The sequence below is a fragment of the Sarcophilus harrisii genome, chromosome X (assembly GCF_902635505.1).
Source record: "Sarcophilus harrisii chromosome X, mSarHar1.11, whole genome shotgun sequence".
Lineage (NCBI taxonomy): Eukaryota > Metazoa > Chordata > Mammalia > Dasyuromorphia > Dasyuridae > Sarcophilus > Sarcophilus harrisii.
Window position 1 is genome coordinate 5,125,498 of NC_045432.1, and position 26,662 is coordinate 5,152,159.

At 50.5% G+C, this 26,662-nt stretch overlaps 1 protein-coding gene across 2 annotated transcripts in view; it reads left to right on the forward strand.

Annotated features, from left to right (window-relative positions):
- Positions 1-13,579, forward strand: part of FLNA (filamin A) — a 45,240-nt gene extending 31,661 nt beyond the window's left edge. For both annotated transcript variants that reach the window (XM_031944745.1, XM_031944746.1), the window contains 14 exons: positions 188-316; positions 2,643-2,816; positions 3,113-3,274; positions 4,103-4,306; positions 4,396-4,548; positions 4,936-5,058; positions 5,559-5,825; positions 6,622-6,759; positions 7,803-7,918; positions 8,566-8,698; positions 9,270-9,446; positions 11,168-11,386; positions 11,467-11,670; positions 12,829-13,579. In XM_031944745.1, coding sequence (XP_031800605.1) covers positions 188-316; positions 2,643-2,816; positions 3,113-3,274; positions 4,103-4,306; positions 4,396-4,548; positions 4,936-5,058; positions 5,559-5,825; positions 6,622-6,759; positions 7,803-7,918; positions 8,566-8,698; positions 9,270-9,446; positions 11,168-11,386; positions 11,467-11,670; positions 12,829-13,016 — 2,387 coding nt within the window. In that variant the 3' untranslated portion in view covers positions 13,017-13,579. The remainder of the gene's footprint in view (positions 1-187; positions 317-2,642; positions 2,817-3,112; positions 3,275-4,102; positions 4,307-4,395; positions 4,549-4,935; positions 5,059-5,558; positions 5,826-6,621; positions 6,760-7,802; positions 7,919-8,565; positions 8,699-9,269; positions 9,447-11,167; positions 11,387-11,466; positions 11,671-12,828) is intronic.
- Positions 13,580-26,662: the final 13,083 nt, after the last annotated feature.

The following is a 26,662-nucleotide window of genomic DNA, read 5'->3' on the forward strand; positions in this document are numbered from 1 at the left end:
CCTGTTTGCCGCCAGTGACTCTTGACATGGGAAGCCTTGGAGAAGCCTGGCTAAGCTGGGTCGCACCGCTTGGGCGGGGGTGGGAGGCAGCTAAGCGGGCCCAGCCCTGGGGTTAGAGCCCCAGGGTAGGCTCCGGCTTCCAGGGCACCAAACGGCCCACCTGGCTGAGCCCTAACCCTACCTGCAGGAAGCCCGCTGCAGTTCTACGTGGACTATGTCAACAGTGGCCATGTCACCGCCTACGGTCCGGGCCTGACTCACGGACTAGTGAACAAACCAGCCATCTTCACTGTCAATACCAAGGATGCAGGGGAAGGTAAGGAGATGGGGCTCCCCTCTAAAGCTAAAGGAGTAGGCTTTGGGTTTGCCCGCTACCTTCTCTTCCTGGTTTGGGAGGTTGTGGAGCAGTTCCAGAAGGTGGATAGAGGGGCCACGGCCAGCCTCCGATACGGGAAGAGCCTGCATCTGACCCCAACTAGAGCGGGTTCCATCGGGGAGGGAGTGTCCACACTGTAGGTTCCTACAGATCTAGGACAGGCCCTGTGATGAACCTGTGTCAGGGTTCCCCCACCAGTCAGTGACAGGGCTGCCAGTGGACCCAAAAGTGTTGTCAAGAGTCACATCGCATGACTACAGGTGTGGAAGGCAGTGGGCCCAGTGGGGCCAGAGGAACTGAATCAACCCCTTAGGTTTACAGTCAACTTGGGTGGGGCCTTCTGCCTGCCAAATTGAGTAGGAATTCTCAACCAAAACACGGATGGAGGGGAGACCTGAGTAGGCCGGGTAGGAGGGGAAAAGCCGTCCTCTGGGAATTGAGAGCTGCCCACTAAGGACCTGCCCGGTCTCCTCCCCATCCAGTCCTCACCTTGTAGTCCAGCCTCCGCCAATAAGCTCGACAGGCTCTCCACCCAAACTCCCTTGCTGGCCTTTTCTCCTTACACTCCCCCACGCTTTGTCCCAATGCCAGATCTGTCTCCGTCCCCAACATGTGTCACCCTCCCCCTCTCGATTCGTTTCTGGGATGGCCGGGTCCATCCCCTCTTTCACATTCCTGCAGGTGGGGCTCACCACTCTCACAGAGGCCATCTTTCTGTGCCGGCTCCCTGTTATTGGGGCTTTGCTTTATGGCTCCCCCTTGTTTTCCTGTCACTTAGGTTTCCCGGCTCAGGTTTCCCCAGGTGTCCCTTCTGCCCCTTCCGGGGAGCCTGCCCTTTATAACGAAGAAGAATTGTCTTCCTGACTCTGCTCGCCTCTTTCCCTCCACTTCCTTTCATGGTGTTTATCACCTCTTAGAAGAAGACACGCCCCAACGTGTCATTGTATTCCCATACCGCAGTCTGCCGAGCCATCCCTCGAACGACCGGGCGTCTCCTTGGTTTCCATCTGTAGACGGTCACTTCAGTCCTTAGAGTGGGTGTCCAGCCATGGCCCCCCCTAGGCCTAGGGGTGAGGGCAGGGCCACTTGACTCCTTCCCCCACACAATCGCAGAAAGTTTGGCCCTGTTGTTTGTGCTCAGGCCACCAACTTCGACTCTTCACGTGGTGGCCCCCCTGCCAGTTTGCTGGAGGGGCTCCCTCCAGGAGTGTCATTCAGCTCCTCAAACTCTTTGGGGAACAGACTTTTGGCAGGATCCGTTGCTTCTACGGATGGTTTGTGGTCGGAGCTTATCTCGTTAGTCCCCTCAGAGTTTTTTAAATCGGCCCCTTGTCGGCCATTTGGCACGAAGGTCCCCCCACCCCGTCTCCCATCCCTCTCTCAGCCTAGTCACGGTAACTGTGTTCACTGCAAAGCTATTTGATTGAAGTTAATTGAAACGGACGTGGTTTTTTTCACCGCCACCCACCCTTGGGTGTTTGCATTTACCTCTCGACCACACCTGGGAAAGGGCCCGGCTCTCCCTTTTCAGTTTTTATTCAGAGAAGTGCAGTGATCTGGTGAACTGAGAGCTGGCCTTGTGACACCTGGGATTGAGCTCTGCTTCAAGCATACCCTGACCACTGTGTAAACTGAGGCGAGCCCTCAGCACTCTGGGCAGCTCCCTGAGGCTCTGCATTGCACATGTTGGGGATGGAGAGATGCGCCGTGGCCCTCTCCCCTCCCAAGAAGCTCCTTCTTTCACTGACCCCATCTGAGCCCAGTCTCTAACCCAAGCTCATGGTCTGCAACATCCAGATGCAGGCGGCGTATGGGGTGGGATGGACGTGTGGTCCCGGCAGTCCGCTGGGCTGCTCTCTGCTTTTCCCAGTGATTCTTACTAAATAGGGAGGACTCTTTCCCGACAGCCCCGGGCTCATTTCTCGGAACCTCCACAGACACAGCCCCGGGACAGTGGCTGTAGCCCCATTACTTCTTCCTGGGCGGTAGCGTGCCCTCCTCCCCTTCCTTTCTTAACACGTATTCCCTGCTGCCGCCTCCTCCTCCTGACAATGCGAGCTCCTCAAGGAAAGGAACCCGTTGTGTGTCCCCAGTGCTGACGTGTACACATGTACACCTGTAGACTGTGTGGGGGTGTGCGTGCGGGTGTGTGTGCGTGTGACATGGAGGTGCTGAACAAAAACCGATCATTTGGATCAAGCCTCAGGGAGTCCCTGGGAGCCTCCCCCCCCTTGGAGCCTCCGGGCTCACGCTGTGCCTTCTCCAGGGGGCTTGTCCTTGGCCATCGAGGGCCCTTCAAAGGCCGACATCAGCTGCACAGACAACCAGGATGGCACCTGCACCGTCTCATACCTCCCGGTCCTCCCAGGGGACTACAGTATCCTGGTGAAGTATAATGACAAGCACATCCCCGGCAGCCCCTTCACAGCCAAGATCACAGGTATGGGGCTCTTGGGGCAGGCGGGACAATCTTCTCGGCCCCATCTCGGCTCCTAGACCAGTTGTTAGATTCCGGTAAAAGTGTGAGACCTAAGGGCGCGGGCAAGGAAGTGGCAGTGCGCAGGAACGCTCCCACACCGCCTCCGGGCCGGCTCTTCCCCAGCACAGCCACAGCACCGAGTCTCCAGCGTGTGTCCCGTTCCCCCCCACCCCCCACAACCGATCGAGGAGAACATCGCAGGGGAGGGAAGAGCTCTGGATTTTGTTCGCCTCCCAGCGTGGTCACTCTCCCCACAGGTGACGATTCCATGCGTATGTCCCACCTGAAGGTGGGCTCGGCTGCCGACATTCCCCTCAACATCACGGAGACCGACATCAGCCAGCTCACGGCAACGGTTGTGCCCCCGTCGGGCCGAGAGGAGCCCTGCCTGCTCAAGAGATTGCGCAACGGCCACGTTGGTTAGAAAGCTCCCATTTGCCCTCCTCTAACCCTAGGAACAAAGGGAGAAAGTCCCGGGGTGCCAGTTTACTGCCAAGTGCAATGAAAGACTTAGTGGTAACTCCAGCCGTCCCAGTCCCAAACCCAAACCGGCTGCCCAATGGGAAGTAGTGATCGCTCTGGTACCACTGGCGTTCAAGAAGGTGCCCACCTACCGGGGATGGCACGCCTACTGGCATCTGTCAGACCTCAGAGATACCAAGTCAGGCTCTGAAAAGGGCTTCGTGGGCAGGCCCAGAACCAAAGGCTAAATCAAACACAGTGAAACGGAAGAGGGAGGAAAGGAAGGTCTTCAGCTTGCTTTCGGAGCAACCAGGGCCATAGGGTTGGGGCCAAGGAGAGAAATGTAGGACAGAAGGTGAAGACGAGGGGCAGGCGCTGACTCGCAGGGAAAAGCTCAGGGACTCCACCGGTTTAGTGTAGTCAACGGGCAGTCAGGTGGGACCATGGGCTACGTTCACGGCTGCTCAGAAGGGAGTGGAGACCGTCCCTCATTGGTCGGGCCCGACTGGAACCATTGGAGGTTCGGCTAAGAGGGAGATTGCTAAGCTGGAGTCTAGAAGGTGACAACCAGGATGATGAGGCCGGTGTTCCAGCAGTGGAGGGGGACGGTCCCAACAGCTGGAGGAGGAGAGGGGGGTGGGGGAAGACAGAGAGACAGATGGGTAGGGGATGAGGGGCAGGACTCCTCCGAGGGAGCTGCACAGTGACTCGCAGCCTAGTGGGGCTTAAGTGTTCTTCCCCGGATGCCCAGTCTTGTTCACCGGGCTCTGTCGTGCCCGTCACAGGGATCTCGTTCGTGCCCAAAGAGATAGGAGAGCACCTCGTGAATGTCAAGAAGCACGGGCAACATGTCCCCAACAGCCCCATCACGGTGATGATCAGTCAGTCGGAGATCGGGGACGCCAGCCGGGTGCACGTCTCCGGCCAGGGCCTCCACGAAGGCCGGACCTTTGAACCAGCCGAGTTCATCATTGATACCCGGGATGCAGGTGACTGACCGCCCGGGCGGGGGGAGAGGGGAGGAGGGAGAGCCAGGCCGGACGAGTGGGCTGGACCTCGTCTTGCTCTGTCTGGCCAGGCTACGGAGGGCTCAGCTTGTCCATTGAGGGTCCCAGCAAAGTTGACATCAATACTGAGGACTTAGAAGATGGTACCTGCAAGGTCACCTACTGCCCCACAGAACCTGGAAACTACATCATCAACATCAAGTTTGCTGACCAGCATGTCCCAGGTGAGTGGCGGGCCCTTAGGGATGGGGCCTGGCCCCAGCCTGAGCCATGTAGGAAAATGGGGGGGGGGGGGGGGGAAAGCCAGAGAGGAAGAGGGAGAAAGAGACAGAAACATGCTATCCAGGACCTTTCTGATGTTCCCCGTGAGTGTGCATGTGCGCACATGCTGCTCCGAAGCAGCCCGGCCAAGGGAGGCAAGCTGGCTTCCTTCCTGGCACGTTGGCGTGACAGAGCCCATGCTACGCCCAGTGAGCCTTGTCCCGTGTCCCTTGCCCCCGGCTAGGATGGTAGGTATGGCAATGGGACCCCGCTCATGGGGAGCAGGCTGATAACCCTGCTTTTTCGGAGGAGAGGGCACGTAATACATGGTTGAATCCTACCTTCTGCAGGCAGTCCCTTCTCCGTCAAAGTGACCGGTGAGGGGCGCATAAAGGAGAGCATCACTCGGAGACGGAGAGCCCCCTCGGTCGCCAACGTCGGCAGTCACTGTGACCTCAGCTTGAAAATCCCCGGTAGGTGTACCTGAGGTGGCACTGGCTGTGGCTTCCCTGCCCGGGCCCTCCCATGATCCCCAGGCCGTAAGTCACTCCAAAGCTAGAAGAATCCAATCGGAAACAAAAGCTTGAAGCCCTTCTGGTCTAGGAGGCGGGGCAGGGACAAGGAAGGAAGTTGCTTCCTGTGGGATCACAGCGTGTCACAAGAAGGGTCTTGGGGGGGGGGGGGGGGGGGGGGGGGGGGGGGGGGGGGAACGTATTTTTCCCATCTCTTTCTCCCCCGCTCCTGTTTCCATTCTGGTCCAGGTGTGAATCAGATAGCCGTGAGCTTCCAGGGCCAGGAGGCACTTGGAACAAAGGCAGGGAAGGCACAGGCCTCTGAAGCCAAGGGATTAGAAGGGTTCGGGTCTCCTGAAATAATTACCCGGCCCGGCCCGCATCCCATTTTCCTTCCTCGCCCACATCCCATTTTCCTTCCTTGCCCACCATCCGTCAGCATCTCTTCTCTTTGCCCACAGAAATCAGCGTCCGAGATATGACGGCCCAGGTAACCAGCCCTTCGGGCAAGCCCCACGAAGCCGAGATCCTGGAGGGAGAGAACAACACCTACTGTATCCGCTTTGTGCCTACCGAGATGGGGGTGCACACGGTCATCGTCAAGTACAAGGGGCAACATGTGCCTGGCAGCCCCTTCCAGTTTACAGTGGGGCCCCTGGGAGAAGGGGGTGCCCACAAAGTCCGTGCTGGTGGACCTGGCCTGGAGAGGGCAGAAGCCGGAGTACCAGGTAAGGCACGCCCTTGCCCCCACGGCCTCCCTCCTCCCTTGCTCGCTGTGGGAATTTGGGACCGCTTCCTTCACGTGGCTCGTTAACCATCCCCGGGTCGAGAGGGTGACTTGGCTGTGCTCCCTTGCCTTCGGGGAGCCTGCCGCACACCCCTGGGAGACACGGAGAGAGAGAAGTGAGGGCCAAGTTGGGGCATCTGTACTGGGATGGGGGGAGCGGGACAGACTGCTTCATTCCAACTTGCACGCCCAAAGTCGGGTGGGACCTGGGCAATGGCCTGGACCGGAGGTCGTTGCCAGCTGGGAGACCCGCTGGTCACTCAGAGGTAGAGGATCGAAGAGGCAGCCTGGGGCCGTGCTAGATGGAGGCCCATAATTGCAGTCTCCTACTCCCGAGCCCGAAGGCCGGTTTGGAGCCCGATGGTCCCGGGCCAGCCATTTCACCTCTCTGTACTAAGGGCCTGCCTTCCCGCCGTGATGCCCACCTCCAGAGGTTGCCATGGGGACACACTGAGACAGCCACATTGAGGCACTTGGCAAACTCTCGAGATGCCACTGTGTCAGGGTTGGCTGTCGTCGGGCCGGCCCGGTGTGTCGACTCCTCTGGAACTTGGGGTCCCCCAAAGGCACACGGCTCGGTCGTGGCAGAAGCAAACCTTAAGTGCGGGACCCTGCCAAATCCGAGCCCAGCCCTGTATTGCCCGTCCATTGGTGCCCTTCTGGAGAGCGTGGGTGCCGAGCTGGAGCTGAGCTCAAACCCCTCACACGCGCACATGTGTTTCCCTCTCCTTCCGCAGCGGAGTTCAGCATCTGGACGAGGGAGGCCGGCGCTGGTGGCCTCGCCATTGCTGTTGAAGGCCCTAGCAAGGCTGAGATCTCCTTTGAGGACCGCAAGGATGGCTCCTGTGGCGTCTCCTATGTGGTCCAAGAGCCCGGTAGGTGGGGGGTGGGAGGGCAGGCCGTGCCATGGCGGGCCACGTGTCATGGTGGACCACGGCTCGTGTGGAGCTTGATGGGGCCGCAGTCCTTCCTGTGCCCCCACAGAGAGTTCCCCACAGGAGCGGTCGGCCTCGCCCCGGTTGCCGTTGGACAGACTCATAACTGATTCTTGAGCAGCTGGAGAGGTGGACTCCCCGGCCCAGCCGCCATGCTCTTCGGTGGCTGGGGCCTGTGGGGGAGGGGCCACAGGACACCCCCCCCCCCTCCCCGGGGAAAGACGTAGAGCCAGCCCCGTCCTTAGGAGCCCCTTGATGTCAGGGGCCCCCACCTTTGGGGAGCCCCTGGTCTGAGGAGAGAGACATGGCCCCTGTCCTTGGGGGAACCCCCCGATCTGAGGGGGGAGACGTGGCCCCTACTCTTGGGGAACCCCCAATCTGAAGGGGGAGACAAGAAGCCCCACGTGTGAAGGGGACAAGGCCCCCTCTTGGCTCTGGGGAGCCCCCTCCATCTGAAGAGGGTGACAAGGCCCCCCGGCTCTGGGGAGCCCCCCAACTGAAGGGGAGACAAAGCCCCCCTGATTCTAGGGAGCCCCCCCACCTGAAGGAGGAGACGAAGTTCTTTCCTCAGCTCTGGGGAGTTCCCCCGTTTCGAGGGGAGACAAACATGCGTTAGAGATAGCACCGAGGCCCTTGGTGCCGGGGAGCCGCTCTGTGCCCCCTGACGTGGCCACTTTGTGGTGGCGCGCCGCTGCCCTGCGGGCCAACCTCTGCTCTTGGAACCGGGGAGGAGCAAGTGGTGGATGGGTATTGGGCTAGCCCCAGCTAAAGGGGGGCGCCTCCGTTGGTGAACGTTGCCTCCATTCCCGAGGGGTTACCTCCGTTTATGAGGAAGCACCGGTAGCGCCAGCCCCCCTAGAGCTGGGCCTGACCGGTCAGGGCATGGGCCGGGGCTGGGTGGGGGTCAGCAGAGCTTCCCCGAGGGGGGGCACGGCCAGGCCGCTCTAGAGTCTGGCCCCTAACGCCTCGTTTTTCCCGCCCAGGCGACTACGAGGTCTCGGTGAAGTTCAACGACGACCACATCCCCGACAGCCCCTTCGTGGTGCCCGTGGCTTCCCCGTCTGGCGATGCCCGGCGCCTTACTGTTTCTAGCCTTCAGGTGAGGCACTGAGAGAAACCCTTCCCCTGCAGGGCCCAGCCCCCCTGGGCAGGACGCGGGCAGCGCCAGGCCGGACCCTGCCGCGGGGGAGAGCTTAGGACGAAGGCCCGGAGTCCGGACCGCCCCCGGGCCAGGAGTGGGGAGCGTCGGCAAGCCGAGCGCCCCGTCCGGGCCGGCGGGGAAGGACGCGGGAGCCCCTGGCCTGGCCGTGCCCCTCCCTGCCCAGGGCTGGCGCCCGCCCCTGCTCACCACTGGGGGTTTTTCTCGTGTCTCAGATCTAAAGGCTTTTAACAGATCTCGGTGCCTTTTGTGTACCAGGGCTGAGGTTTAAAGAGGGAGAGCCCAGCAAGGCTGCGTGGTGGTCATGAGTGTCCTTCCCCCCACTCTTCCGTGTGAGTGTGAGCCACGTGTGGGCGTGAGCCACGTGTGGCTGTGGCTTCTGCTTGCCTCTCCCAGGGCCCCTTGCTCTCCCTCTTTAAACTGAATTTGCTGCCGAGTGGGTAAGTTGGACAAGGCCTTGGAGCCGCTCTTCCTGCCTCTCTGCTCACCCCCCTTCCCCTTCCGTCCCTCTGTGCCATCCCCTTCTGTCTGCCCCCAAACCAACCTGACCCCCTGATGGGCTCTAACCACCTGTGCTGTGATTCCAGGAGTCAGGTTTAAAGGTCAACCAGCCAGCCTCTTTTGCAGTCAGCCTGAATGGGGCCACGGGCGTCATTGATGCCAAGGTCCACAGCCCCTCGGGGGCCCTGGAGGAATGCTACGTCACCGAGATTGACCAAGGTGAGGTCCAGTGGCCCCGGGCCAGGCGGGGCAGGGACGGAGAGCGGGAGGACCGAGCCTTCCCGTCTGCCTCATCTGGCGTCGGAGCTAGGTTGTCACACACGGGAGACACTTTCCAAAGGCCCGGAGAACGGGAGCCGCCCCGGCACGTGGTGCCGGCTCTGGAGACAGAGGCACGGTCACCGCTTTAGAAAGACTCCCCTCCAAATGAGTACAGACCCCGAGGCCGCTCCCGTTGTGCGTAACGGCGCTCCCGGCCGGGTCTTCCTCGGCTCCGTGTGGGGGCGAGGGGACCCCGTGTTCCCAAGCGGAAGAGCAGTGGACACTTGTTGGTGGTCCATTGGGCAGATTTCACAAGACAGCCTAGGAGTGAGGCCCCGCGGGCAGGTGGTGACCCCGCGGTTGGCCAGTGAGGTGGCAGGAAGGGGGGTCACACCATGGCTATTGGGTGAACAAGCAGGGTCACAGCTGTCCCTCAGACAGGCCTTGCACCGGCTGGTGTGTCCCTGGCAGAGGAGGGGTGGGGGTCACTGGCGTCTCCCCGTTCTCTCACCTCCCCTCTCCCCACCAGATAAGTATGCCGTGCGCTTCATCCCCCGAGAGAACGGCATCTACCTGATCGATGTCAAATTCAACGGCTCCCACATCCCCGGCAGCCCCTTCAAGATCCGCGTGGGAGAGCCGGGGCAAGGAGGGGATCCAGGCATGGTATCCGCCTATGGGGCGGGCCTCGAAGGTGGGGTCACAGGTAGGTCTGAAGTGAGGAAGGACAAAGGGAAGGTCACGGGAGGAACCAGATGATGGCACAGTGCGGCCCTATGGGGCCCAGCAGCTGGCTGGGGGAGAGCTAGGTCTTCTTTCTCGGAAGAAATCCCTCTCCACCTTCTGCCGTTAGAGGGTCACCAGTATTCGTCTCAAGGGATGCTTATTGTAGCCAGAAAGAATCACTGGCCTGAAAACTCGCTGGGCCTTCGGGCTCCATTGAACAAGCTGACGTTCGACAGGAATCAGTGTTTACCCTTGGCCCGAAAGTAGAGCCTTGGCCAAGCTGAGGCTGCTTCCGGAGGCCGAGCAGGCTCACGACAGGCCCCCCCAGCCGGGGAACGGGAGGCCTTGCCCGCGCTCAGCCAGGTGCCGATGTCAAAGACCACCCCGGGCCGCACCCACGGCTTGCCGGGATCAAGTGGGCACCTTGCCGCAATGCCGTCGAGAGGATTGTGTTTGCTTTGGCGTCCCAGAGGACACTGATAAGCCAGTGGCCTCCCGGCCTTGTCCTAAACTCAGGATTGGTCCCAGGAGCAGCCGAGGGGCCACTTTGGGGTGATGTCAAGGGTCAGCAATCTAACAGCGAGTCTCAAGGTGGCCTAGGGAGCTAGTGGGCGGCAGCCAAGGCTAGGTGGCCGTTTGGGCCAGACATAGCGGACCTTCGTGGTATAGGCTGGCTTGTGCTGCCCTCCCAGCCCCTCTGCTCCAGTGCCTCAGGGATGTGGTGAAGGTCTAAGGACGGTGCCCCTTGGTCTCCTGGGATCCCCAGGCAGGCAGGTGGGCTCCTTACTGGTCACTGATGTGAGACACGGCGTGGATTTATTGGTAGCTAACCGGGGGCCAACTCCCGCTTTAAGGTCCACGGGCAACGCAGCAAGTGAGAAAGCTTCGCTAGCCCATAGCACTTGCCAAACCCTTTTTCCCAACAGCATGAGGAGGTAGGTGTGTCATCCCCGTGGTGGGGAGACTGGGCGGGGTCTCCAGACCCCAGCTTGGCCCACCTGAGATCAAGCTCCATCTTCTGGCCTCTCCCACCGTGACCCCTTGAAGCATGTCTTGTGCATGGACACTTTATAAGCAGCTTCAGACCCCCCACTCCTGCCACATGTGGCTGGGGAAGGAATGGGGACAGAGAAATGCCGATCCAGCGGCAGTTCGTTCTAGATCAGAGCCCTGACGGGGAACCTGCCGGCCTCCCACCAAGTTACCTTCCGTCACCAATCCGCTTTGCCGTCACACATCTGGCCCTGTCACCCGGGTCTCGGTGTGCGCCACAGGCAGAACCCTCACTTTGTGGCCGTGACCTTTCCTTCACCTTGAGTGGCTGCTCCAGCTGTCTCTAGAGACCTCGAACCCGGCTTCGCCTTAGATACGACCCCATTGGTCATTTGTCGTTCTCCCTCAGCAGTGTTGGGACGGGTCTGTCTTGACCCTTCGTTCACTCTGGAAGCTCAAAGGGAAAATAACCAACATTGGGGTTCAGACTCATTTCTTACACTTTTTAAGGTTCCCCATTTTCCTGTCTTGGTCACAAAGCTCAGCAGAGGCTCTTCCGACCCAGCGCCATCACCCGCCGGATCTTCAGGCCCATCCCCTTCCTCTGCGTTGTCTCACATGTCGAGCCAGATCTGGGGAGAACGAGGTTCGGGGAACCTCCTTTCTCCCTTTCCTTTTGGGACAACCTTCTTCTTCCCTCACCACTAGGGAGCCCAGCGGAGTTCATCATCAACACCAGCGGCGCCGGAGCTGGTGCCTTATCTGTCACCATCGATGGCCCCTCCAAGGTGAAAATGGATTGTCAGGAGTGCTCCGAGGGCTACCGGGTGACCTACACGCCCATGGCGCCTGGCAGTTACCTCATCTCCATCAAGTATGGAGGCCCCTACCACATCGTGGGCAGCCCTTTCAAGGCCAAAGTCACAGGTGCGGACTCCGATTCCCCCCGCCCCCAGCCTTGGATCCCCTCTTTTTTCTCGCATTCTCACATGCCATCTGCCCCATAGGTCCCCGACTGGTCAGCAGCCACAGTCTCCACGAGACGTCATCGGTGTTTGTCGACTCGGTAACCAAAGGTGAAGCGCCCCTGCAGTCCCGGGCCCTGCCCAAGCTCCATTCCGATGCCAGCAAGGTGGTGGCCAAGGGCCTGGGGCTCAGCAAGGCCTTTGTGGGCCAGAAGAACTCTTTCACTGTGGACTGCAGCAAAGCAGGCATGCGTGGGGAGTGGGCCAGCAACTTGGGGAAAAGGGATTCTGGGACTGGGAGCGGAAATCGGGGTCCAAAATGACTCCCTGGGCGAGGTGCTTTCCCTTCTTGTGGGGCCCAGAAAGTAGAAGAACTTTAAGGGGAAGCAGGGGATTCGAACAGTAGGTATTTAATCAGTGCTTCTTGACAAGAGTGGGAACCTAGTCTTCTGGGGTTACCTGGGGCACTGTCAAGAAGCATTAACTAAGCACCTACTGTGTGTGCTACACTGATCCAAAGCAAAGGAGCCCCAGCCCTGAAGGAGCTTACATTAAGGGGGGAGACCACGTGTAGGCGGCCCCTCACCAGGGCTGAATGCACAGTGAGCAGAGGGAAGGTTCTGACATAAAAGGAGTGGGAGAAGGCCGCCCGCACGACGTGCCGGCTTAGTCGGGCCTTAAAAGCAAGCCAGGGAGGTCAGGACTTGGAGCAGAGGAGGGAAAGTGTTCCAGACCTGGAGGACAGTTGGAGAGAACACCTGGAGCTGAGAGGGAGAGAGGGCCTTCCCAGGATGGAGCCCTGAGGGACAGTTACAGGGCCAGATCTGCAGGGACAGCCAGAAAAGGAGACGGAAGGGGCGGAGAGGAAGGGGGTAGGGGAATGCGGGGGGGGGGGACTCCAGACCAGTTTTTTATCCAGGCCGATCCTTTCAGGGAAATGATTCGCTATTCCCAGACAGAAGGGAGAATTGGGGGGGGGGGGGGGGGGGGGAACGGTGAGCATTTATGGGACACCTATTGTGTGCCAGGGGCTGTGCTGAGTTTTACGATTGTTATCTCATTTGAGCCTCTCAACAGCCCTGGCAGAAGGTGCTCCGGGCACATGGGAGGTGACCCGCATAGTGAGACCAACTAAGGCCAGATCTTCGCAACTCCTTCCCTGAGCTCTGCTCATCGTGGCCCTCCCTAAGTTCCCAGGAGGGAAGCATTCGTGATCCCTTGTGTGTGTTTATCACGGCCACCTCCCTCCACCACGGCCGGGCCGGCCGATTTCAGCCCTGTGCCTTCTGGTCTGGAAAGCCGGCTCGTTGAGGGTGTGTCCTGAGGCCCCCGGTGCTCAGCACCGGGGCTCCCTGGATGTTGTGGGGCCAGAAGAGATGTCTGAGCTCTCTCTCTTTCTCTTAGGTAATAATATCCTCATGGTGGGGGTCCAGGGCCCCAAGACCCCCTGCGAGGAGATCTTGGTGAAGCACGTCAGTGGCGGCCTCTACACCATCACCTACCTGCTCAAGGAGAAGGGCGACTATACCCTCATGGTCATGTGGGGCGAGGAGCACATCCCAGGGAGCCCCTATCACATCACCATGCCCTGAGTCTCCCCCTTCCCTCCCAGCCCACACCACCCGCCTTCCACTGGCTCCTGACCCTCTTCCCTACCCCCAGTATTGACCTGTGGATCAGTTTACAAGGAGGAGAATTTACCTTCTTCCCGCACCTCCTCCCATCACTATTTTTCTAATCTTGTGTCCTCCCAGGCCCACCCTGGATTTGGCGTGGGTGGGGAAGCACCTCTGTACTCACAGAACCTCTCCCCCCGCGGTGGACGCCCCCTTGCTTCCGTGTTCACCCTTCCTGACCGGGGAGGGGGGGAGGGACGGCGGTTCTGGGCCTAGAACACGGCCCGGCACTGCTGCTGTACTACTGGCGCGGGCTAGGCCGCCGCCTTACCGAGGTGTCCCCGCTGGCTGCTTCCCGCTCCTTGCTCCAAACACCTCTCCGGCCCTTAGGCTCCGAAAACAGTTGGGTATTTTTTTTGTTTTGTTTTTGTTCTTCATTTTTTTGTTTTATTTTGTTCAGATAGGTTTTGGGGGGAGGGGACATGCATCCGCCACTCCCTTTCCCGCCTGAAGGGGAATAAAGTTCTGCTCCAACTCTCCTCTTGGTCTGGGAGTTCCTCCTTTTTTGCGCCAGGGCTGAGGCCCGACGGAAGGAGAGGGGCAGCGGGAACGACGAGGACCCGTGTCTCTGGCGACTTGCACGGCTCTGGCTCTAAAGCCACCAGATCAGCCTCTGGAAGTGCTGCCAGTCGTCTTGGCCAGTTGCGAGTCTGAAGCCCCCTCCAGCTCCAGTGTCGCAGACTCTCTGCTTTGGAGCCAAGGGGCTTCTGGGAAGGCCTCTGGGGGTGTTCGGGGAGACCTAGAGTGAATATTCAGGAAGGAAGGAAGGAATGGGCTCCGTTCCCTAAGAGCCGCTGCATCTTTTCCACATGTTCCTCAACTTGCTGGGGGACCAGACAGCTGGGAAAGCTGGGTCACTGGAGGGGACTGGGAGCCGTGGGAGTGGGAGGTCTTCCCTTGGGACTAAGACTGGGCCACAGCTACCATCTGCTCCGTTCTGCCTGCCTGTGACCCTGTGGACCGTACCGCATCAGCGCTGTCCATGGGGTTTTCTTGGCAAAGTAGTTTGCCATTTCCTTCTGCAGCAGATTAAGACAAACGGGTGAAATGAATTGTCCAGGGTCACACAGCTAATACATGTCTGAGGCCAAACTTGAACTGGGGTCCTCCTGATTCCAGGCCCGGTGCTCTATCCACTGAGCCACCCAGCTGCCTTGATAACTGCCCCAGCCTTCTCTAAATCTACACCAATAAGCCTTTCTCGTTTCCATCTCTACCCTGGCTGGGACTGGAGAGCGGAATAGTACCTCGATCGGGAGGCTTGGGTGACAAAGGGGGAGAAATTCACACCTTCAATTCGACAGCAAATATGAAAAGCCAAAAGGGTCCCTGGTCCCACTGCTGAGGATTTTATCAGCTGTTCAACCATTGGATGAGAGCCTTCTGAAATGGGAATTATTATACTGCCAGTCGTCTTAATTCAGAGACACTTCCCCCCCCCCCAAAAAAAAAAACCCAATGGCTGGTGTTGCAGTAAAAAGCCCTTTCATCGAGAAGAGGGGCAAGGAAGGACAGCACATTTTCTAACTAGACAGAAGCGTTGGGCGCTAGGCGAGGAGGAAAAAGGATTGCAGGGGTGGAAAGGGACACTTTTCAAAATAAACTTTTTACACAAGGAAGCTAACTCGCATCCCAGATACACAAGGAACCCATTCAACTCCGTAAAAACCATCTTGCAAAAGCTAAGAGACAAAAGGTCTCAAAACAATAAATTTACACTTACCAAGTACATGAAAAAATGCTCCCGAGAACTGATCATTCGAGAAATTCGACTGAAACACGTCTCACCCCACACTCGTCAAGTTAGCAGAGGTGACGGGGATGGCGGAAGGCCTGCCGCCGTGGTCTGCCGGACCCGGTACAGGGTATCGCCGAAGCGGGCCGCGCCAGTGCCCGGAGACAGCTCTCGGGTCTCTCCCTCACGGAATGCGGGAGTGAGTAGGAGCGTTGGGGTACCCCTGAATGGGTACAACGAGCCGGCTACGCTGTACTTCCAAGAGCTCCGCTGTCATCAGCCGCACTCACTGTATTTCATTGCCTTGCCCCACTCCGCCCAGGAACAGCCCCATTTACTCTAGCTACCCTATGTCCCAAGCAATTTCCCCAATTGATGTGCCCGTGCTTGTGGGGAGGGGGCGGTAGAGGAGAGGAGAAAGGGGCTCAGCTAAAGACCAGAAGGACTCAGGCAGGCCCAACATACAGTGTTAACAGGTCAAGGAATGAGGGTGAGGAAGCACATAGAGCTGATGGAATCCAGGAACATGAATTGTCTCCTCTCCCGGCCTCTCCCTACCTGCCTGCAAGCATGCCCATGGCTTCCTCACCCCGAGAAAGCCCTCTCCGGAGCCCTCCATCCCTGCCCCCTACCATCCCACACTCTTCCCACCCTTTGGACCCAAACTCCTCGGGAAGGCCGCATCCACCAACACCTCTACTTCCTTTTCTTTTGCTCTGGCTTTCAGGCTTATTCCACTGAAACTTCTCCCCAGTGTTATTGGTGAGCTCTTCGTCGCCAAATCCAAGTGGCCTTTTCTTCATCCTCATTCTCCTTGATCTCCTTTGTCACGGCCAGTCTGTGCTCCTGGATGCTCTCCTCTCCAAGTTTTTGGTGTATTCCTGGTTCTGTCCTGAATCTTCCCTCTCTGACCACTCTGAGAGACACAAAGACCACACCCCTGTGCGTATGCCTCTAGGTTCCGTCCTGGAGCCTCTTCTGTTCTCCCTCGACATCCTTTCACTTGGAGATCGCATTAGCCTCTCGTCCTTTACCCCCTTTCAGTTTTTTTTCTGTTCTCTTTCCCTACTTCATTATAAGCTCCTTCAAGACAGAAACTTTCTTTTTTTCCTGTTTATTATCAAAGCTTTTTATTTTCAAAACACAAATAGTTCTCAACATTCACTCTTACAAAATCCTTGTGCTCTTAATTTCCCCCTTCCCCCTCTCCCCTAGACAGCAAGCGATCCAATATAGGTTACACGTGTGCAATTCTATACAGATTTCCACATTTCTCATGCACAAGAAAAATCAAAAGGGAAAAAAATACGAGCAAACAAGAAAAAGTGAGAACGTTATGTTGTGGTCCACACTCGGACCTCCCTGGCTCCTTTAAAATCCCAAATAAAATCTTACCTTCCCACAGAAAACCTTCTGCAACCCCACTTTATTCCAGTGCCTATTTCCTACGTATCCTCCATGTGATTTGTTTACATCTGTTTTCATGTTCTCTCTGCCATTACATTGTAAGCTCGTCGAGGGGAGGGACTGTCTTGTGCCTTTCTTTGTGCTCTCAGTAGCTGCCATGGAGGAGCATAATACATACTTACTGACCATCAGGGGCCTGGCTATAATGAAAAGAATTCATTTCTGTGTGGTCAGATACGGGCATCTTAACCACCCAAAAAAGTTCCAAAGGATATAGTCTTTCTATACGGACAAAAGAGCACATTGATAGATGAGGAACACCCAGAGGATGGAGCATACAAAGTGGATGGCAATGAAGACGGAGAAAAGGACAGACTATATGCAAAATGTTTGTGGCAGCCCTGTTTGTAGTGGCCAGAAACTGGAAACTGGGTGGCTGCCCATCAGTGGGAGAACGGCTGAATAAATTGTGGTATATGAATGTTATGGAATATTATTGTTCTGTAAGAAATGACCGGCAGGAGGATTTCAGAGAGGCCCGGAGAGACTGACAGGAACTGATGCTGAGTGACATGAGCAGAACCAGCAGATCATTATATACCTCAACAACAAGACTATATAAGGATCAATTCTGATGAACATGAATTTCTTGAGCAATGAGAGGATTCAAACCAGTTCCAAGGGTTCAGTGATGAAAAGAGCCAGAGAGAGAACCATGGGAACAGAGTGCAGACCACAACATAGCATTCTCACGCTCTCTGTTGTTGTTAGCTTGTATTTTGTTTTCCTACTCATTTTTTCACTTCTGATCTTATTTTTCTTGTACAGCTTGGTAATGGTGGAAATATACTTGGAAGAATTGCACATGATGAATTTATATTAAATTACTTGCTGTCTAGGAGAGGAGGGAGCTGGGGAGGGAGAGAAAAAAACTGGAACACAAGGATTTGCAAGAGTGAATGTTGAAAACTATCTTTGCATGTCTTTTGAAAAATAAAAATCTATTATTACAAAAAAAAAAAGAAGAAAGAACTAGTAAGAGAGACACAAACAGGGAGAAAGAGAGAGAGAGGGGACTGGGGATACATGAAGAGGAAAGGAACATTGAGAGACATATAAGGTACACGGAAAGAACCAAGACTGAAAGAACAGAGAAAGGAGGTGCACACAGAGAGAACAGGGATTGGGGATGGAAGAGAGAGACATAAAGAAAGTTCATATTTTTATTCTTTCATGAAACTAAGAAGTCTCATTGTTTGGTCCCAAGTGCAAGGTAGCAGCAGACTTTTGGATGAGAAACCAGACATCCTTGAAGGTTAGCTTGGTAGAATAATGATACGAAGCCCAAAGCTCTTGCTTTCACACACACAACTTTGTGCCACATTACTCCCGATAACTACATTCCTAAGGTGACTACATCATTCTCAAGACCTGGTGGTCTTTTCTTGAAAAGTATTGATGCCAGAAGATCCAGTCTTAAGGAAGAAAATGATTCCTTGACAATTAGAATGGGGCAAGGGATCCAATAAAGCTACGAGACCAAGAAATATCAAAAACAAATATAAAGAATAAAAAAAAACCCAACATGAAACATAAGAAAAATAACAGATCTGGGGAACAGAGCAAAAAGAGAAAATACAAGAATAATTGCACTACCTGAAAGTTGTGACCAAAAAAAGAACCTTGACACAATAATAACACAATAATACAAGAAAATTGTCCTGAAATACTAGAACAAGAGAGGAAAGTAGAAAGAGAAAAAATCCAACGATCATCATCTCAAAGAGATCCTTTGTGGAAAACATATAGGAAAATTTATTGCTAAATGTTGAAATCCCCAGACCAAAGAGAAACTGTTATAAGAAACAAAACAAACAAACAAAAAAAAAATCAAACATGCGGGAGCTCCAATTAGAATTATACAGGATTTATCATCAGCTACAATAAAAGACTGCAGGTCGTGGACAAAAATATTCTGTTCAGTGAAATTAAGTATAATGTTGAACGAAAAAAATGGACATTCAATGAACTCTCACATTTTCAGGATTTTGACTCAAACAAATCTGAACTCAATAGAGATTTAACATTTGCTCTTAAATGAGACCAGTTTCAAGCACCTCAGTGAGGACAAACTATGTTTTATATGTGTCAATGTAAAGTAAAAGTTTAAGATTGTCATTAGTAACTGGGTAGCCCACAAGAAAGACTGGGGTGGAACAAAGAATGTTGTGACTCGAATAAGCAAAATTGTCTAAGAAAAGGTAAGCATCGTATTTATGCTATGTGAATAAGGTGTGAGAGCAAGAACAGATTACCTGGGGAAGGACGGCTGTTAGTTCTGAAAACCTTCTCACATTGGGAATGGATTCAAGAGGGAACTTGTGTGTGTGTGTGTGTGTGTGTGTGTGCATGTGTGCGTGTGTGTGTGTGTGTGTGTGTGTGCGTGTGTGTGCGTGTACCAAAGAGGATATAGTACTTTACAAAATATAAAGAAACAAGGTGGGAGGGAATATAATAATGTGAGGTAGAGAGGGGTATGTAGAGTAACAGAAGTGAAACAAGGTGAGTAGATTAATCAAAAAAGGATAAAGAAGGAAGGAAAAGGTGGGGGTGGGAAATTAAGAAGGGATCCATGGCGGAAGTTAAGTAAGAGCAAGGCAAGTTAAGGAACTAAAGTAGAAGAGTTATCAGGGATAGGAAATGAGATATATACAAACACAATAACAATCATGAAAAGTAAAATTTAATAGAAAAAAAAGTAATCAAGAGAGAACTCTACATTATGTCAGCTATACTCATATTGTTTTAGATATATGTATATGTGTGTGTGTGTGTGTGTGTGTGTGTTTCATGGATGTAGGTTTATATTTGTGTGTGTAGATGTATGTATGTGTGTGTGTGTGTGTGTTTCATGGATGTAGGTTTATATTTGTGTGTGTAGATGTATGTATGTGTATAGGTGTGTGGGCATGTATATATGTAGATAGATAAGAGATATAGATGTATACATAAATATATCTGTGCTTAACTAACCTGCTTGGGGAAGGTGTTGAAGGTGATAAAAGGGGAAAAAAAGGAATAAAAAGTGCACCACAAAGAAAAAAAGAAAACCTCCAAGGAAGCAAAGATAAACAGTCATGAACACAATGTCCTTTCTTATTACTTGTGTTTTCTTGAAATGGAAATTTATTGTTACACATTTTGAATCCTCCCTGATGTTCTGCTAAGCACATGGCAATGCTTTCTCCCCCTTTTTCTGTCTTTGTTTCTTTTCCTATGCAGTTATTTTCTTATTTTGAATATGTTTTAAATTAATACATTTTTAAAAAGAAACAAGTACTGGGATCTCTACTACTATTGGGGTTTCAACTACATCATTTCCAAAAGTTACCATACATCATACCCCTTCAAGACCCAAATTCATTTGGGACCAAGCGACAAAGGTCTTATCTTCCAGAAATTCTTTGGGCTCATAAGGGGTGGACGGTTGTCCCTGCCTAGTGGAGTCCAGATTGAGGAGGGGAGATGCCAAGGGGTACTGAGTCTCAGGAGTGAATAAAGGACGGTATTCATCCCCTTGAGCAAGTAGTTGGAGGAGCAGTTTTAGAGCCTAAAAGAGACAAAGCTCACAAGAAAATTAGATAGCAGTTGGTAAGGAAGCATGAGTAACAATACTCTTGTAGGTTGGAGGCTTCCCACCCCTAGGTTCAATGGTTACACACATAAATTTATTTAATTATAGTTATTGATTAATCATAATAATTCAAATTTTAATCAAATTTAACTCATTTAGTTATTTAATTATTAATTGACTAAATTTCATTAAAATATTGATAACAAAATCCATTATACTCAAAGACTTGGGAAAGTACTTAAGTACAGAACAGTACATATCAAATAAGATATTTATAAGAAAACATGTTTGTACCATTGGATACACGGTACAAATGAATGTTATTTCCACACTAGTAAAAAACTTGAATAAAATTGACTTTTTAATTGATGTAACACAAAATATTCCATAAATTATATCCTCTTAAGAAAATTGATTGCACTAAAATTCTCTTCTTCACATCATACTAAAGACATTTCTAATTTAGTTTCAATAATCAGTAGAATAACAGATCCCACACATAATTGCATCAATAGCCAATTATTCTTACATCATTTTGAAACATTTAAGGACCTTATTTCATACACACACACACACACACACACACACACACAGACACACACACAGTAACAGGCAGGCGACTAAATCAAACGCTCATCTACCTAATTGTTTAGGATATAGTGTTGAGATAGTTTTGGATTGAAAACAGCAAGGTCCTACATACTTGCATGTAGAAAACTCCCAGGAAGCTGGAGACTTTGGAAACTGGGACGTTCCCCTCCTCCTAAGCTTAATCAAGGGTGCATTTAAGCTTGAAATCATGAGAAAACATAAGGTCCTGGCACAATTAGTGGGACATTGTGAACTTTACACAAGATTGAGGCTCCAGAAAATAACAACATGCTTCAGAGAATTAGATCATAGAAAACAGAAACCAGGGTTGGTCACAGAACAGTACCTTTCATAATAACATATGGTTTTAAAATATATAAGCAGTATGATTTCTCTTAAACAGCTCTGTGGAATTATCGGCAACCCCATCTCATTTTCAACCACAACTAACCCATTTATTTGTATTGTGTTAGTCACAACACTTGCATCGTGCTCGTGTCTTTCATTGACCATTTGATCCGATTATAGAAATTGGCTCTAAGAGGGAAAAGGCAAGGACACGATTATAAAAGCAGCAAAACTAATACTTCAGGCTTATGTCTAAAAGCACATACCTGACAGGATAAAGTACCCTTAGCTCTGTTTGACTTCAGGTAAGAGTTCCAGTTAATGGAAACTGAGAGGATGCCCATCAGTTGGAGAACGGCTGAATAAATTGTGGTACATGAATGTTATGGAATATTATTGTTCTGTAAGAAACGGCCAGCAGGAGGATTTCAGAAAGGCCTGGAGGGACTTACCTGAACTGATGCTGAGTGAAATGAGCAGGACCAGGAGATCATTATGTACTTCAACAATACTAGATGATGATCAATTCTGATGGACGTGGCTCTTCTCAACAATGAGATGATTCAGGCCAGTTCCAATGACCTTGTGATGAAGGGAGCCATCTGTACCCAGAGAGAGGACCGTGGGAAATGAATGTGGGTCACACATAGCATTTTCACTGCTTGCTGTTTGCTTGCATTTTGTTTTTCTCAGTTTTTTCCTTTTTGATCTGATTTTTCTTGTGCATTTCTGTAGAAATATGTATAGAAGAATGGCACATGTTTAACAAATCTTGGATTTCTTGCCATCTAAGGGAGGGTGTGGAGGGAAGGACGGGAAATTTTGAAACATTGGCAAGGGTCAATGTTGAAAAATTATCCATGCATGTGTTTTGAAAATAAAAAGCTTTAATTTTAAAAAGTTCCAGCTAACAACCAATCATGCAGTAATAATTGCAACTCATCGTCAGATTCAGGAATAATCAGGGGGAAAATATTCTTTTTCAAAAAACATAGTTGTTATCTCCCAAAGTTCTTTCTCTGGGTATCGCTAGTTCAGTTCATTACTGCTCCATTGGAAATGATTTGGTTGATCTCGTTGCTGAGGATGGCCAGGTCCATCAGAACTGGTCATCATATAGTATGGTTGTTGAAGTATATAATGATCTCCTGGTCCTGCTCATTTCACTCAGCATCAGTTCGTGTAAGTCTCTCCAGGCCTTTCTGAAATCATCCTGTTGGTCATTTCTTACAGAACAGTAATATTCCATAATTTTCATATACCACAATTTATTCAGCCATTCTCCAACTGATGGACATCCATTCAGTTTCCAGTTTCAAGCCACTACAAAAAGGGCTGCCACAAACATTCGTGCACATACAGGTCCCTTTCCCTTCTTTATAATCTCTTTGGGATATAAGCCCAGTAGTAACACTGCTGGATCAAAGGGTATGCACAGTTTGATAACTTTTTGAGCATAGCTCCAAACTACTCTCCAAAATGGTTGGATTCGTTCACAACTCCACCAACAATGCATCAATGTCCCAGTTTTCCCTCATCCCCTCCAACAATCATCATTATTTTTTCCTGTCATCTTAGCCAATCTGAAAGGTGTGTAGTGGTATCTTAGAGTTGTCTTAATTTGCATTTCTCTGATTAGTAATGACTTGGAGCATCTTTTCATATGACTAGAAATAGTTTCAATTTCTTCATCTGAGAATTGTCTGTTCATATCCTTTGACCATTTTTCAATTGGAGAATGGCTTGATTTTTTATAAATTAGAGTTAATTCTCTATATATTTTGGAAATGAGGCCTTTATCAGAACCTTTGACTGTAAAAATATTTTCCCAATTTATTGCTTCCCTTCTAATCTTGTCTGCATTAGTTTTGTTTGTACAAAAACTTTTCAGTTTGGTATAATCGAAATTTTCTATTTTGTGATCAGTAATGATCTCTAGTTCTGCTTTGGTCATAAAGTCCTTCCCCTTCCACAGGTCTGAGAGGTAAACTATCCTGTGTTCCTCTAATTTATTAATAATTTTATTCTTTATGCTTAGGTCATGAACCCATTTTGACCTTATCTTGGTGTACGGTGTTAAGTGTGGATCAATGCCTAGTTTCTGCCATATTAGTTTCCAATTTTCCCAGCAATTTTTATCAAACAGTAATCCCTATATTTATGCCCTAATCCCTATATTTATCCCAATCCCTATATTTATGCCCACCTGCATTTTTGATTTCCTTCACAAGCTAATTGTACAATATTTCAGAGTCTGATTCTTTTTATACAGCAAAATAATGTTTTGGTCATGTGTACTTATTATGTATCTAATTTATATTTTAATGTATTTAACATCTACTGGTCATCCTGCCATCTAGGGGAGGGGATGGGGGGTAAGAGGTGAAAAATTGGAACAAGAGGTTTAGCAATTGTTAACGCTGTAAAGTTACCCATGCATATATCCTGTAAATAAAAGGCTATTAAATAAATAAATTAAAAAAAAACATAGTTGGGAAACTGAGCCAGAAACCACTTTAAGCTAAGCCAAGGTTAGGAGGACCGCTTTTGTCCAGATACAGACCTCCATCTGTAACAGTTCAGGATCACATCCCCTGAGTAGCTTTATGGCATGCCTCTCAAATGGTAGATTGCTGACTTAATGATCCACCAGACAATCATATCTGAATTCAAAACTCTAAATACTATCAGTTACAGTGTCAGGAGATTTTATCTCAAATATGGCTAAATACAATTATTTTTACTCTCGTGAAGTTGCAATAAGCAACAAATGTTTACCAGGATTCACACACATAAGAGATTTCACTTAACATCTTTCACTTGTTTTTCTTTTCTTCTTCTCAAATTTAAACTCATCCTAGTTGTAGAGAACTCCCAGGAAGCTAGAGACTTTGGTAACTGGGATGTTCCCCTCCTCCTAAGATGGATGAAAGATACATTTAAGCTTGCAATCATGAGAAAACATAAGGTTTGGGTACATTTACTGGGACATTGTGAACTTTAAATAAGATTGAGTCCCTACAAACTAACAAGATGCTTCAGAAAATCAGATCATAGAAAACAGAAACCAGGGTTGGTCACAGAACAATGTTTTTTCATAGTAATATATTGTTTTAAGACATAAGCAACATGATTTCTCATTAAATGGCTCTGCTGAATTATCAGCAACCCTGTCTCCTTATTTTCAACCGCCACTTGTCAATTTGTGTTGTGCTGGCCACAACACCTAGTGTAAAAACCAACCATGAGAAATCACTTCTAAATAATAAACAAACCTAAATTCTCAATAAACCCATTTGTTGTCGGAAACTATATAACCCAAACAAGGTCTTTTCACACAGTTGATGACCTTGAGAAGAAGGATAATGAAGAGGCTGAAGATGACGACAAGGACAAAAGAGAATATGAGGAGGGGGAAGAATTGATAACTTTTGTTAGACATTTATGTAGGGTCCCACTGCCTCTAAAGTGCATCACTAAAATTTGCAAATGTAACCCCTGTCCCCAAATAGGATGGTGGTGAATACTCTGCCCTTTGTAAGGAGCAGGATGGAGAGGGTGAAAGTCAAAAGCTTCAGTTTAGGGCCTGTCCCTTTTAGGGAACTCTTCCATGCCAGACTCCTCAAGCTTTGGGTCGAGTCACTTCAGGTTCTTCTGGCTTCCCACAAAGGCAACTTCCCTTCAGTTTGCTGAAAGGAGAGTAAGACTCTGGAAAGACTTGCCGGGAACCAGGGTCTCCGTCCCGTCCCATTCCCAGCCTGCTACACTAGAGCTGTGGGGAGTGTCCTCTCGGCTGCGATCCGGGACCTTCTGGCTTGGTTGGGCTGAGTTACCTCGCTCCCAATGGGAGCTCCTTCGTGTCCATTATACGTCCTCTGTCTGCCTTTTCTAATTTCTGCTTTGCTGGGCTTTGGATAAAGGGGTTTCCTTGTTCCTCATGAAGTGTGCCCCTCGAGGAGTTCCGCGGGAACGGGATCAAGCCTTGGATGTAGCCCTTGGGGTTCCCTTTTCCCCCACAAGTGTCAGAGGGACCAGAAGCACGAGGGAGCTCAGCCCTGTCCTCTAGATGCAGACTATGGAAAGGGGGACAGAGATGCTTCCAGCTTCTGCCAGTAGAACGGAGTAGCCTCTGGCTTCCACCTCCTGCTTTCCCTTCCGGCAGGAATGAAAGTCTCCCTTGGGGAAGGGTGGAGGCAGAAGAGGCTGGATGTGTTTATTCTGCCTCCCTCCAAGCCACACTCAATGACAGCTCTTGCCATAAGAAGGCCTCTCTACACATGTGGGACCCATTCTCTCCGCACAGGGGTCTTTCTCTACACGACAACACTATCTATAGGAATATAATTTCTTGTCACTTATTTTTGCAAGTTATCATGACTTTGGGGGGCCTAGTCATTTTTCTTGTTGTAATTTTATTTTATCAAAAAAACACAATAGAGAAGTAAAACAAACCAAAAGAGAACATTGTCACGACCCAACAGAACATCAGGGAGGATTCAAATTGTAACAAAAATTTCTGGTTCAAGAAAGGATAGTAGAAGAAATTATATTCTTGAATATCTATCTTTTCTTTGTTTCCGTGTAAATTATTCTTTTGTTCTCTTCTGTGCACTTTTTTTACTTTATTCTTTTTTTCCTCTTTCATTCTCCCCTCACTTCCCCCAAGCAGGCTATAGTTAAAGATGGAGATACATAGATAAACAGACAGACACATACACCCTACATATATATATATATATATATATATATATATATACATTCACACCCACTCACATACATATACATATATCTATATACATACATACATACAGCAACATGCATACATATCCACATATACTCAGACACATATACATACATGTGCATTTACTCATATGTAAACATTCATCTAAAACAATATGACTATGGCTGGCACATAATGTAGATTTCTCTCTTGAGTGACTCTTTAAGTTTGACTTTGTCTAGGATAGATGATTACTAGCCATATTTTTTTCTAATAAATTTTACTCCTGATCCTTGTAGTGTTTGTGTATATTTGTGTCTATCTCTTCTTTCCTGTCTCTGCTGATTCTTCTGCTTTAATTCCCATCCTTAACTTGTCTTACTATTACTAACCTCCCCCCTTCCCAAGGATCCCTTCCTTGTCTCCCTCACCCTTTGTTTCCCCACCTACCCATCCCTCCCTCCTTATTTCTTTATAAATTTTGGAGGGTGTCTATACCCTTCATAGCGTGTGTGTGTGTGTGTGTGTGTGTGTAATATTGCCTACTTAGCCCAATCACAACTTGAGTTGGTTTTCAAAACTAACTTTCCTCTGCCCTCTAATGCTTCTGTGTCTATTCTTCCTCTGCACCTCATTTGTATAACACAATTACTATTTTGACTTTTTCCTAGATGGTTTTGTTTTTTAGAGTCAGATCACACTCAACTCGGCCCCATTCTTTCTTTTGAGCTACCCAATTGCTGATGTCAACCTTAGACATATAGTATACATTTCCATGTGAAAACATAATTTGTCCATGTTAATTTCCTTGAAATTGATCTTTGACATTGGCTCCTACGGATCAAGTTTTCTACTGAGTTCAGGTTTGGTTGAAAGTCCTGAAAATCTGCAAGTTCATTGAATGTCGATTTTTTTCCAATCGATATTATGGATAATTTTGCTGGATGTGATATTTTTGGCCTCAGGCCTAGTTCTTTTGAGTGCCACTATATATGATTCCAAGACCTGTGGTCTTTTATTGTGGATATTGATAATTCCTGTACAATTCTAATAGCAGCTGCAGTGTATTTGAATTTTATTTTTGTTGTTTCTGGCAAATTTTTCTCTTTGATCTGGGCATTTTAAAA